Raw genomic sequence first — 14,307 nt, forward strand, 5'->3', positions numbered from 1 at the left:
ACTCTTTCCACAAATTTGAAGTTCGAACGGGTAGCGGGATATATTATTTATTTTGATAACTACAACGCAATTCTATTTTTATATAAACCAAAATAATAGACTTTATTTGTTTTTGTTTTCAGTGGAATATAATTAATTTGATTCTACTGTCCAAGTTTTTAAGTGTTTCTGTTTTTGAGATATATATATATAAAAAAAAAAGTTGTGTTGTTGTTTATGCAAGATCCTCTTTAGACATTTTTTTTTTATATTTGGATCAATAAAATAACATATTAAAAATCTGTTTTTGAAAAGAATTACGTGGTAAAATGGTATAGTCACTCTATATTTTTTTCCCCATCAGAATTATGATGAAATCCGAAAGAAGAGGAAATTCAGTAAAATGTCAGCATGTGTTTCAAAGTTAAACATTCTTCTTCTCTCAGTCCGAATCATGATTTTGCGGGCAGCGGCAAGAATGCCGCTGGGGAACCAATGCGATCTCGCTGTGAGCGCCGAGGAGGGCAGAAACCGTGCGGTGTCTGAAGGGCTGTTCTTCATGAAGACAGCTTTTGAGACGGTGGTTCGGGAGATTCACGGTAACATTAAGCAACTGAACTCTGACACTTACAAACCTGAGCTAACCGTCGAAAGGGTAAACCTTGGTGAAGAGGGGAAACGACGGCGCAAAGCAAGCGGCGATGCTTTCCTGCTGTTGAAGTTAACTTCTCCATCTGCTTCCCCGTGTGGGCCGGAGGTTGGTTGGTTCACTTTGTTACCAGATAAGACATAGCTTGCGGGGAGGCCGGAGGGAGATGTTTACACACGCAGACACAGAGCAAATGATCAACCGGTTTGGTTGTGTGGGACTCTTACGTCAGTGTACAAGTTATGTTCTCCAAGCCATTTCCTTTGTTTTATATTTCGGCCTAGGGTTTAATGGGTAGAGAAGATGATTTGTCATTCGCCAAATATAAGGGTAGCAACGTCATGGGGGCTTCAGTGTTTGCATTCAACAGTAGAAACTCTAGCAGTGAGCATATAGATCTAAACAACAAACAGTAAGAAGGATGCATCTTGTTGCAAGAGAACATAACAGAGGATCTGACTGTTAGAAGGATGTTTCACTCAGGATTGAAACAAACACAACATCTGAGATGAATCTTCAGCAGTCAAGTATGAATGATGATGATGGTGATGATGATGATCCTGAGTGACTTGATATTTCCCATTATATCCGAGAATGGCATTACTTGAGGTATATATATGAATATAGGAATCCGGAGACACCTATGCCAATTTTTTCTGTCCATCGATTTAGGGTTTTGAAACCCTAAATCCTTTTTTTTAAATCCGGTTAAATAGAACCGGAATTGATTTCTAAACCGTTTCGAGTGGACTGATGATGTGTCTCGTGACGTGGCTAATTTTGTGAGGTGGCATACCATGTAAGTATCCAGAGGCTGAGTTGGTACCGAAAATCCCTTTTCTATGGAAAATCGCAATTTAATTTTGTCTTTTGGTATAGCTAATTGGAAATATTTGAAATCACTCTTCAGTTTTCTGTTGAGGTCTATCCTGTAGAGGTACTCAAATTGGATCAGTGATCGATTTCTAGGTCTTGTCGTAAACCTATACTTCCAATTACGTAAATCAAATAGTTCAAACCGCACTCAAAGGTAGGGCATTTTCCATTTTTATAGAAACTTCTATACCAGAAACAATGGTATCTCCAATTATAGCCCTTCTGGTATGTAAAATATATTTAAGTGAGATTTATTGTCAAACTAAAAATTTGTGTATTGATCTCACATATTTGAGTAAATTGGTGTGGGTTTATATCATTTTCACGGTTGAATAAGACCATTTTTCCGAAATCTCGTGAAAGAATTAGATGGCGAACACAATAGAAGCAATACCAAATCATCATCGTTGTACCTCAACTTCATAACCTCCAAATCTGAAATAATATCATTGAAGGCTGCCATATGGTTCAAAATTGATCCACCCTCAGGCGATCGATGAAGAAATCCGTGATATTTTTTTTTGTCACACTTCTTTTAATTTCTTCTATAATGTGGTTGTAGTCGCCTTCTCACACAGAACTTCGTGCCAAATTGAACTTGACATATGTAGATGGATCATAGTTAGGGCCTTTTAATTTGGAAAAAACTCTAATTTTCGGCTTCGATTATTAAAATTTCATATGGTAGAAATCACTCGAGATGACAATGAACAAACGATAAAAAGAATAATATTCAATAATATTTAGTAACACGTCTCTCCTCCCCACTAGTGAAATCTGATTCATGATCTTGAAGTGATTTTATATCTCTCAACCACTGGGCACCAACTAGAATTTTATCCAATAATAATTTTGTTCGTAGCTCCCTAATATTCATTGAATAGATCATGCAATAGAATACGTTTTGAATGATATATATATATGAGCATCCGGCTTGTTATGTATAACTATAGGAAAGTAGATGGATATAACATGCTAGATGATATCAACAGAACATTTCGACTCTATTTTTGAAATAATTAAATCTTTACAATATTATCTATATATCTCTCTAGAAATTTATTTATATGTAATATCAAAACCAGTTCATATCTAGTCCGACGAAAATAAAACCAGAAAATTACTTTCTTAATTGTTTAGTAATCTTCTCCATCTCAACCTAACATAGTATAGAAATATTTCTGATCTTGAGGGCTTTCGTTTACCTAACCCTAACCGCTGACGCCATAAATTAATCTGATTTCCTCGGTCGTCCTATTTTTTCTCTCCTTGTAAATTATCGGAAAAAAAATGAGATTTTACTAATAGAAGATTAGCTCATCGATCTCCATCTTACTTTCTTCCATCGTCGATCTTCTCCTTGCTCAATGTTTATGGTTTTCAGATGAGAAAATCTCCGAGAAAAAAAACCTCTAAACATTGGCTTTCTTGCACGTCAAGTAGCGGCCGACCCAATTCAACTGGAAAAAACTGAACTGGTTTGCATTCACTATCACGGACCACACCACACATATTATCTGAAATAACCAAGAAGATTTTGCTTCAGCGTAATCGTATCGTTCTACAAAATACAACAAAGAGAGTGTGCGAGCGGTTGGAAAGGTGTGGCTCTCTGCCTCTAGGCTCCATCCACGGTTCGAATCCAGCTTTTGGGGAGGGAGGGGGTGTTTTCTCGATCGAGAGGGTGTTGCTCTCTGAACCCCTATCGTCAGACCTCTAAAGGCTACTCCCGGGTCTAGGGGATGTAGGTTGGGCCATAGGTTAAGGTAAACCTCCTGGATAACAAAAAAAAACTTATCATGTTACCCACAGTTGGATAGTTCAACCGGTGAAACGCGAGCGCACAACGTCTGTCTCGTCTCGAGTTCGAACCTCAAGTTTGAAGAGGAAATGTATAATCCAAATTATATGGCTGATTCCCGCCCCCAGAATTAATCCGGATCTTGATCCAGAATACTCAGTTATAAAAAAAAAACTTATATCTAGATTTGTTTGAAAGAATCAAAATGGATCTAATCCGATAGATTTTCTTTAGAATGATATTGTTAGTACGTAAATGGAAAGTTTTTTTTCTTCCAAAGAAGTGTAATTAGTATGGTTATTGTGGATGTGAAATCAAGGAAAAAAAACGTGGGGAGAGGAGAGAATTAAAAGAAGAAAACAATTAGCATGTATTAAACGAAGTGGGCTCTGATATTATGATAGGATTCGATAAAGTTGTTATTATCGAAAGAGAATAATAAATGTTTATATACAGAGAAAGAGTCCACGTGGAAAGAGAGATTCTAGAATTGTATATAGATGGAGATATTGGGAGATTATAAGATCTTATATTACACATAAGCAAAGAAGTTTTGATGGATTTTGGTCATGCAGGTTTTAAAATTTTGATTGGTTTTTAATTTATTTTTACTTTTTTTTTTTACTTTGTAAAATTAGATGTGAAGATTTTAAAACAGAAGAATGAGTAATTCAAATTATTATAAAATTAAATGAGAAATTTTAAAAGAGAGAGATGAGTAATCCAAATTAACTGTTATTTTAAATATAATTTTAATAATATTTATTGTTATTTTAAATGAAATTTATAGATTTATCATTTATAACAGGATAATTATAAAGAAATTATGATAAAAGATAAGATTTTAAAATGAATTTAGAAAAAATAAAGTGGTGAAAGGAATTTGGATAAATTTAATAATTTTTTTTAATAAAATATATTATTATTTTAATTATATTTATCGATTTATTTATCAATATATTGGATATTAAATGATGGATTGAAAGTTTATATAAAAAAGTATAATTATACGTGATATTTCTTAGCGAATTTCTATGGGATAATTTAGATGTAAATATTACTACTCTCGTTCTCACGTAAAATGTTAATAAATATGTGAATCTTCTATTTATTAACCGAATATGACTTTATATATATATATATATATATATGATATTAATTAATAATTATGTTAAGTATCAAATTCAGATTAAAAAAACATGAGTTTAATCCTTAATTATTAAATAAATTTCAAATTCATATGCACTTTGATATATATATATATATATTCATTGCTTCCATTGGTATGATATCAAAACTACATTTGGTTTGGTAGATGAATTTTATACCATACCTTTTTTAATCTATTTTTGTATGACGCAGTGTGACCATCGTCATATAATTTGATTTGAACGGTATAACTGTTGATATTTTAGAGTAAATAGTTGATTGATTTTAATGTCTCATGAAATTTATGTACACGTATATTACGAGTATGGCGGAGGACGTGTCGTGAATTGGTTTATAGTGTTATGATTCGTCGGAAAAATTTACCTTCGATTTAGAACGTGAAAAGTGATCTAAAAAAAATGGGAGAGTAGCTCGAAAATATGGACGGAGAGCCTGTTTTTCTGAAGAATATAGTTTGAATAAACAGACAATAACTCTAATAAATGGGCGGGTAGTCCGTTTTTTCTGAGTGATTGTTTAAGGGAAAAGTCGCGATAGGTCGACAAAAGCTTCCGAATTTTCATGTCTTTTCGACATTTTTTTAGTGTTAAAACACACTAGTAACCATATAACACGACTAAGAAGGGAGAAAAACATAAAAACACGGATTTGTGACAAGATCTAATGGATTTTATGAGTGATTTGAGGGTGTTCTTACAGATAAAGATTTCTTTGTTTTCGGATAAACAAGCTTCTGTTGATGATTATCGAAAGGGTAAAGCGAAATCATTGTCGCTTCGTTGTATCTTAAAAATATATTCCTATAATCTCATTTATTCGGTTAAGATGGAATAACACTTTTAGAAAAGTGTTCGTCTTCAAATTATATCTGATTCTCTACTATTTTATTCATGTTTTGATAGGTTGAAAACATAATTATCGCATCAGATCGAAGTCGTCATCTTATCGAATATGTATGAATTTTCATATTAATACTTTTCTCTAACAATCTAAAAATATTATTAGATATGTACGTTGATATCACGTAACATGAGTTTTTTTTATTCAATTTATCAAACCAGTATAATTAGTGTTACCATTATATAATTTTAATGATGTGACCGGTATAAATATGAAATAGATCATGATGATCCACCCAAAAAATGATGTAAAATAATATGCTATGAAATCCGTATATCAAATTAAGGATATTTTTTGTAGCATCCAATTCGATTTTATTAATAATTTTCGATTTTTTGAATGTTTTTAATATTCGGTTTGAATTTAAGATATTCGATTTTCTAAAAACATTACTATTGAAGGTTTTTTGAACTGTTCACTGCGGTTGATCGAACTGAAACGTCACCGTTAATAATTATGTTGAATTATTTTATATTATTTTGTTTCTATGGAAATATTATTTTTTTTTAATTTTCTGTGAATTATTTATAAATAAGGTAATAATCTTTTATTGTGCTTTTATACTCCCATTATTAGTTATTCATATCGATTATTAAAGGGCTTAATCGTATTTTTACTCGGAATCAACCAGGTTCAGATAAATAATCCAACAGAAAATACACGTGATTGCATAGCTGGATTCACAAACCAAACACCCAAAACATTAATGCAATATTCATAACAGTTGTTGTCTTGTGGTTCGTGGCACATGGGATGGACAATATTTATGTGTATATATATAACACAATAATATAAAAAGACTCACTCTTCTCGGAAATAAAAATAAAAATTAAATAAATAAAATAAAGCTCACAAAGGAAAAAAAAATCATATACAACCGTTGCCCAAACTTAAAAGAGGAAATTGCAAGTGACCCCCAAAAGGACCACACAACAAAACCAGAGAGAGAGCAATCATCATCATCACTGAAGTTATGTAGACAAAAGCAGAGCTAGTTACAAAGCTGAAACCAACCACCGGATTTCAGATTCATATATGTATATATATATATATATATATATATATATATTTATATATTATAAAAGATGAGATAGATCGGCCCCAAAAGCTGGTTGATGTTTTCGTGATCTTATTTATCATTGTTTTTTCCAGTCATTGCGGTTTCTGGATCGACTTTTACCCGCTGCTCTCGGGGATCCGAGGGATGCTTCCGAAGCTGTTTTCGCCGTATTTGGGTCTCCACTCTGTTCTTCCTCTGACGACTTCAGCCCCGTCTTGGAGACGGAGCAAATGCTGGCATTCCACGTCCCCTGCCATTGCCAGATTCCCGATATCGGCTCCCGAGACCGCCGTGAGGGACTGAAGCACGCTGTCCCGACAGCACTCACGGCGATACTCGAGGGTCATCGACTTTAGCTCGTGGCTCTCGAGGATTGCCACAGGAGCACTCTGTCAACAAAAAAAGAAAATTTCATACAGGTCATCTTTGAGCTTAGAGATTCATAACATTGACCATGGCGGCCCATGTATGATCGTGTGCACTTTTTAGTTGGTTAGTGTTTTCCAGATTTTGATGCAGGCAGGGAAGAAACGGGAATTTTTCGGGTGTTTACGAAATCTAAAGATACCGTTGGTACCCTAAAAAATACATGAGAATACATCTCGATGGCCCGAGAGATAGGGATGAAGGTGCTGCGAAAAAAGTGACAGTATAAGGAAACACTATACCTCGAGGATCCAGCCTATGTACTTGACGTTGTTAACGTGCTGGTTTACGTCTAAGTCACTCCATCGTGGCTGAAAGAAATTACCAACACAAGATTGCAACGCGTAAGATTGTTAAAACATTTTACGGGCTCGAGTTTTAGCTTTTATTGTAAGAGAAAGAAATGGACTTACTGCTAGACCAGATCGAACAAAATCAGCTGTGTTGTCGTCAAGTTTTGGTAACTTTCTGCCGTCCTCATCAACTACAGGGTCGGAGTTCACAAAATAAGGTTCTATTTCCCCTCGAACCTCTTCGGGAATCTTAGATAACCTCCTTGTCAGTTTATTCATCATCACCCACACACTGCAAAAATATATGCCATTTTACTATGCAATCACAGTGTTAAAATAAAGCCAAAACTATAACCCAATATAAATAAATAAAAAAACTCAAGCCTCTGGCTCTAATATATAGTTGCATGATCTTTTGAAAATGAATGTTGGTGTAATGATTCTTTAGATGATAGCTGATTGGCCAATAAGCTTCAAGGAAAACCAGTATACACTTACAGCCGAAATATGAAAGCAATTATAAATCTGACCTGGATGCTCGTGTTAATATTTCTCCGGTATTGCAATCACGAATTACCCAATCACGGCGCATACCGTTCTTTCCAGATTGACTTACCCAGGTGTCTACTTGGACGACATCTCCCCTAACAAACAGACATTACATGAGAAGTGAAGTAAGAATCAAAGATATATCTGTCATAAAAGGCACACGCATAACAGCATCACCCAGCGAGTAAAATAGCCAATTGATTATACACCATTACCCAAGCAGGGCTCTTTACTTTCAGGGTTTTCAAGAAAAAGAAAAGTTAACAAAAGGAACTATGATTCTCAACGATGCTACAGTTTTGTGTTTGGACAATAGCTTACCATGTCGGATATTTATCTACCACAACCTGCATACGGGTAACAACCCATATCAGGTTCTTCTTCGACATCTCAGGAGTTGAACCAAATCCATCTCCCAGCAGCCCAGCAGTCTTTACATGATTGAGGGCTGTTTCCTGTTGAAAATGAGAAGTTAAATAGTTCATTATACATAAACAAGGGCAGTGGCAGCAAAGGGTCATTACTACTTGTACGGAAGCATTTATCAATATTTATGTTTTCAACCATATTGTACCATCAAGTGACCAGTAATACCTGCAAATAACTCATTGACATTTCATCAGGGGAAGTAATATTCAATATATATGTTCTAATGCGAATTGTACCATCAAGTGCCCAGTAATACCTGCAAATGATTCATCAAAGTCTCTATAGATGCTGATCGATCAGCACCTATTTCATATGACCTAATGGAGAAATTTTGACGAAACACGAGACCATCCCCGACGATTTCCCCTATCCCAAAGGGGTCGATTAGCATGTCGGAACGCCTCGGTTTCCAGTCAAGCATCATCCATTGTTTCTCTGCCGCCAAGAAAATCGTAGTTATGGCAGCAAGAAGCATGCTCCAGTCAGGTAGCTGGTTAATGAAAGTCCTGGGCGCGGGCTGCGTGTCATTTTCGATCTTGAAGCTCTCCGCTGGAGTTGTTGCCAAACTAACATTACTGCCATTAATCTTGGGTGGAGCCTGGGCATTTGCCTTGACCTGCATGCTGCCAGAATTCGGTGCCGGATTGATTGCTGAAAAATTTGCGGATCCAATCTTTTTTCCTTTACCAGTTGGATCCACAGACGGAGACGGCATGGGAAAGAACGACGATGTAGCAGCGGTGGCAACCATGATGACAAGATTAGGGCTCAGAGGAAGCAAAATCTGACGCCCAAAAGACACAAAGAACTAAGTTAGAAAATGTCAACCTGTTCGTAAATGCATCAACTAAGGAAGGATTTAATCATGGAAAAAACAAGAGGACCCAGAAATAAACTTGAATAACAATTTCCTGAGAACAAACAAGGAAAAGTAAATCGAATATATCAAGCACAGAATCTCTGTATAAAAAACATTATTCCAAGAAATTCCCTTTTTTTATTATTTTTTGAACGATTCGGTCACTGAGCTGTATCCAACACCCAGAGAACAGCTCAAATCATCTACATGGGAAGAACAAAATTTTCATGTTTTTTTCAAAATAAAACACCAGGAGAAAGCTCTAAAGCATGGAAAAATTAACTCTGGAATATTTAAAGAATTTCAACATTATTGAAGCAGAGTCATAGAAAGTCCATGAAATTAAACAATGACCCAATCAGGTGCAGCTCCGAATGTAACATACGGCGAAGAAAATTCCAGATCTGAAAACCAGACAGCAAAAACCAAAAAAATAAAAAAGAAAACGTAATGTTAAAATTTCAGCAAATCGACGAAACCAAATTGTAATGTCATTTTCTCTCTCAAGCCTCAATTTTCTTGGCAACCAAACAGAAGGCAGAATAGCCAACAGAAAGCCAAAAAATCCGTAAAAAGGCTGGAAATCAACAAATCCGAAAACAAAAATCAAACTCCAACACCATTTTTCTTCTCATGCATATTTCTCCAAGCTAATCAAACACCATATCCGAACCATCAATTCGAAGATTCGAAATGCACGTATCAAATTACATGAACAAAAAAAAAAGGAATCGAAGTCCGTACCGAACAAAAAAGACTGCAGCCGTAAAATCAACGAGGAAAAAGCACTTCCGCGGAGAAATCCTAACACGAACGCAATGCTATTTTTTCTCAATCTGCAAAACCTGAATCCTTCTTCGTTCTTCCTCCCTGGCTCACGATCTCCTTCCTTCTCTTCTGTTAAAAAAAAAAAAACCTTTTCCTTTTTTTCGAATTTCAATTTACCAATTTTTCTAATATTTTTCTCTCGGGAAACCAATAATAAAATAAAAAATACAGATTTCTAGAGAGAGAAAGAGAGGAGAGAGAGACTTAGGGCCAGCGAGTCTGAGCGGTGGGAGAGAAATTGAGGCCACTGGAAGCCTTTTATACTTCCCACGTGGACCCCTCCCGCCTTGCCTTTCCGAAACAATTTTTATTTCCATTTATTAATTTACCTCCTTACCCCTGCTTTTGTTAGTTTTGTTAACCTAATTTTTTTGGCTGACTAAATATTTTTCCCTGACACGCCAAATTCCGGTGGATTTCCCTGTTCCTGTTTATTTTCCCTTGTCTCCTCTTTATTTATGTAACTTAAAATTTATATATATATATATATTGGAAAAAATAATTATATATTAAATAGATATTATTAGGTTTCTACTTATATGAGAAAATATTCAGTATATTTATAATTTGTTTTTAGAGTTCCATCTTTTATAATATTTATTTTATGTTCATCTTTATAAAATTTAGTAGTAGTATTAGATTGTAAATCTTTACATTATTTATTTTGGGGCTCCTGTATTTATAGATAGATTATTATGTAAATGTATTTTCTTGCCATTTCCCTTGAAAAAATGTATTATCTCTTGATCCTAAAAACAGAGATATCTCTCTACGTATGCCTCGTATTGGCCAAACAATGAAATTAGAATAGGGGCTGATCTAACCGATACATAAACATATATATATATATATGCGAGTTTTAATTATAATAAATATTTATTGAACATTGACAATATTTCTACTCAATTTTATAAGTTTTAAATATCATATTAATACATGAATTTATAAAAAAAATCTCCAATAAATACACGAATTTTAAAATTCTCAAATAAATACATAAACTCTTCGTAACTTTTATATTAATCCCTAATTTTTTTTAAAATAATGAAAATAAATCATGAACTTTTAAATAATTCACAAAACCATCATAAAATTAAACCTTGGGCTTTTAAATGATTTCCAAATATTATCATGATATGGTGATTTTTTTAAAATGAGTCATACTTCTCACATTTTTAAACTAAATTAAAAAATGTTTAACAAAACTATTCTTTAACCTTTTGTTAACGTTATGGACGTTGAAACCGTCTCCATAAAATAACATGAGATATTTCAACGTATTTTTTTCACTCATAGATATCCAGAAAAATACTTTATAAGAGATCGTTCGTTTAGAATTTCTACATAATCGAATATGTAAATGCATCTTATTATTATTAATAGTGCATAAATATAAATTTCTGAAGATTTTCAATATACAAATTATCTAAATTGATTTGAGATCTATTATATATATATATATATATATCCAATTCTAAAATTAACAATTCAAAAATTCTTAATCAGAAGAAGGTAGAGGATGGTATCCACGAATTTAGGTTTTTCATATTATTTTTTAGAATTTTATATATTTTAGTTAGGATTTGAGGAAATATATTTATAATGTAATATTTTTAAAAAAATATCATCAAATATTGTAGAATTAATAACAAAACTAAACGGAAATGATTCCAACCAAACCAAATTTATTTTAGTTCAGTTTGATTCAACATTTTCAATGAATTAAATAATCTGAAAATCGTAAACAATTTAATTATTTTGATTTAATATAGCCTTTAAAATATAAATCAGAATGGATCGAAATTAAAATAAATTTATTTATTTAATTCAATAATTTTATTTTAATAAAATAAATGAAAACAAATTAAATCCCTTTTGTCCACCCTTTCATTTAAAATAAGTATGTGAATTCATTTCCCATTACCGAAATAATTTATTTTAACGCAATTAAATACATATTAAAGCATATTTAAAGTATAAGATATGCATACATATATAATAAGGCAAGAAAGGGAATAAGATATAAAAAGCAAGGGTATAACTGATCTTTAAATGACATTGGACACTTGTAATTTAATGGAACCTTTGTCAGCTAACTGATAACCCCAAACCATACTCCTATATTATTATTATTATTATTATTATTATTATTATTATTATTATTATTATTATTATTATTATTATTATTATTATTATTATTATTATTATTATTATTATTATTATTATTATTATTATTATTATTAGTTTTAGAAATAGTTTTAAAGTATTTTTACTTTCTAGTAAAAATAACAATATTCATCTTTTCTTCTTTGATGCGTCTCTTTCGATCTTTTGTTTGTGTCTGTACCAAAAAAACTAATAATTAATCGTTATCCAAAAAAAAAAATTAACTAAACCAAGTAAAATAATTTCCGAAAAGCCTTAAAAAACTTACATGTTTGGAGACTGGAGTTAAATATAATACCTAAAAAGATCTTTAAATTCGCAAGATAATTTTAAATAAGAAAACCTAAATTTGTAATCTTAGAATCAGCCAAAAAAAAAAAGAGTCGAAAACCAGCAAATACTTACAGAGAACATAGAAAAAGTTATTTTAATTAGTGAGATGTAATATTAATAGGTCGAAAAAATATTTTATCGACCAATTCTATGTCGATAAAAACATAAAATTAAATGTGGCCAAAGTGTCGACATGCTTTTAGTCTTAGGACCAAGAATCTATTGCTAAAAATAGAATTAAAATCCGACTATCCATCATGAGTTTTGTAACAAAAAATAATGACGTGGTTAAACTTCTTATTTAATTTTATTTGTTTAATGATGCGGTATAATGATTTGACGTAATTGGATAATTTGATAAAACAAAAAATATGATGTATCATTAAGGAAATTGACAGAATTAGATGCAGTTAATGAATAAGTGAGAAATTGCAATACATTTTCACATTCTGTGTAAGATTTTGAAAAATTTTAAAATACGATATAAGTTTTTATCTTATTAAAAATTGGTATAGGAAATTGAAACATTAAGGAAATTGATGGTAACTATGAGATTTTCCTATATATAATTATATTATACTAGATATATTCGTGATTAATTTTTTTTTGCTATGGAGAATCTTATATAAAAAATAATGGTTGGTGCAAATAAATTAATTAGAGTAAAAGAACAAGTTTGCAAACTAAAAATTTAAAATTAGTTTTTTAGTTTTATTAAAGAATTCATGGTGTATTTATAGGAAAATAACAGGTTTGCAAACATTTTTGTTTTCAAAATGGTATGTATTATATGTTATTATTTTAATTCGAACATTTTCTGTGATTGAATTAAGTTTATATTTTAATTTAAGGATCATCGTTTCGGTACCGTTATTCGGAATCGAACTAGAACCAAAAAATTCAATTTTATTACTAAACCGAACTGTTTAACAATTCAACAATTCAGAACGTAACATTTTTTAAAATCCGAATTTTTCAAAATCGAATCGAATTGAACTAAATTTTAAAAAAATAGGAAAAATAAAATATTTATAAAACAAATATATATTTTTTAATTAAAAACCAAAACCAAAACCGAGTCAAACCGAATATAATATAATAACCTATCAGTACATAATTTTATGAACCGAATGATCCGAGACGAACAGATACCTGATCGAATCCAAACCGAATATCGAAACACATACTAATGGTTTAATTGACATTTTGGAAAAATATAGAGAATAATATGGATACAAATACTGTAATGAAATTCTAATTTTTCTAGTGGGCAACATTAGAAATATGTAATTCCATATAAAGAGGATTATGGTCCATAAATCACATAGCAATCCATTCTCTCACTCTTTTAATTTCGGATTGTGAATATTATTTGATGATATATATAGTTTTTGTTTGGGGGTTTATATTTCGATGCAATTAAGTTACGTTAACGTTAGTGTTGTTGAATAATTTCGATGACATTGAATATTGTTTACACATATGATTATGGGATGTCAAGGTCATGATAATTGTGACGAAGACTGATATCGTCTTGCGTCTACATGTCCAATCAATCGTATTTTTCAAATGGTAATATGTAATTATGTGTTAATCTTTGTTTGATTTAAAGTAAGTAATTTTATTTTATTTTTTTAATAAAAAAAATTGGTTGGACGAAGAGTTTAGGGTTTCGTGTTGATACAAGCAGATAAGTAGCTCAACCACATTTGCATATCATATTTCTATTTTTTTTTTCTCATTTGTCTCCTCTTTGATCACGTTCATTAGCACTATTAATATTAAAATTGTAAGCAAAATCCAGCCACTTATTTTAATATTTTTATGCAAAAATTAACACAGCATCTTTTTACATATCTTTTTACAAATGTTTTTCATTTGATTTGAGAAGCTTCAAATCCCATGGACAAAATTATTTTACACTTTAAATAAGAAATATTCATTTTCAAAATTCTAATTGGTAAGGCCCAAAAAAAAAAAAGAAAAAGC

The 14,307-nt window shown here is 31.8% G+C and overlaps 1 protein-coding gene across 2 annotated transcripts; it reads right to left on the reverse strand.

Annotated features, from left to right (window-relative positions):
- Positions 1-6,182: 6,182 nt before the first annotated feature.
- Positions 6,183-10,055, reverse strand: LOC104809019 (palmitoyl-acyl carrier protein thioesterase, chloroplastic-like). Of its 2 annotated transcripts, XM_010534899.2 has the most exons (8): positions 9,736-9,978; positions 9,346-9,395; positions 8,389-8,916; positions 8,025-8,158; positions 7,685-7,798; positions 7,275-7,446; positions 7,104-7,172; positions 6,450-6,824 (listed from the first exon to the last, which is right to left on the reverse strand). In XM_010534899.2, the coding sequence occupies exons 3-8, from the start codon at positions 8,881-8,883 to the stop codon at positions 6,552-6,554; spliced, it is 1,257 nt and encodes a 418-aa protein (XP_010533201.1). In that variant the 5' UTR covers positions 8,884-8,916; positions 9,346-9,395; positions 9,736-9,978; the 3' UTR covers positions 6,450-6,551. The 2 variants fall into 2 exon arrangements, with proteins under 2 accessions (XP_010533200.1, XP_010533201.1); XM_010534898.1 differs by lacking the exon at positions 9,346-9,395 and having other exon boundaries at positions 6,183-6,824; positions 9,736-10,055.
- Positions 10,056-14,307: the final 4,252 nt, after the last annotated feature.

The sequence above is a fragment of the Tarenaya hassleriana genome, unplaced genomic scaffold, assembly GCF_000463585.1.
Source record: "Tarenaya hassleriana unplaced genomic scaffold, ASM46358v1 Cleome15, whole genome shotgun sequence".
In the NCBI taxonomy this organism is placed as follows: domain Eukaryota; kingdom Viridiplantae; phylum Streptophyta; class Magnoliopsida; order Brassicales; family Cleomaceae; genus Tarenaya; species Tarenaya hassleriana.

Excerpts from the sequence above, each read along its gene's own strand:
- LOC104809019 (XM_010534898.1), bottom strand. The coding sequence starts at position 8,883 with ATGGTTGCCACCGCTGCTACATCGTCGTTCTTTCCCATGCCGTCTCCG. Across the intron at positions 7,799-8,024 it reads GTAGATAAATATCCGACATG|GGGAGATGTCGTCCAAGTAG; the intron begins GTAAGCTATTGT and ends TCTGTTTGTTAG. Across the intron at positions 6,825-7,103 it reads ACATAGGCTGGATCCTCGAG|AGTGCTCCTGTGGCAATCCT; the intron begins GTATAGTGTTTC and ends TTTTGTTGACAG.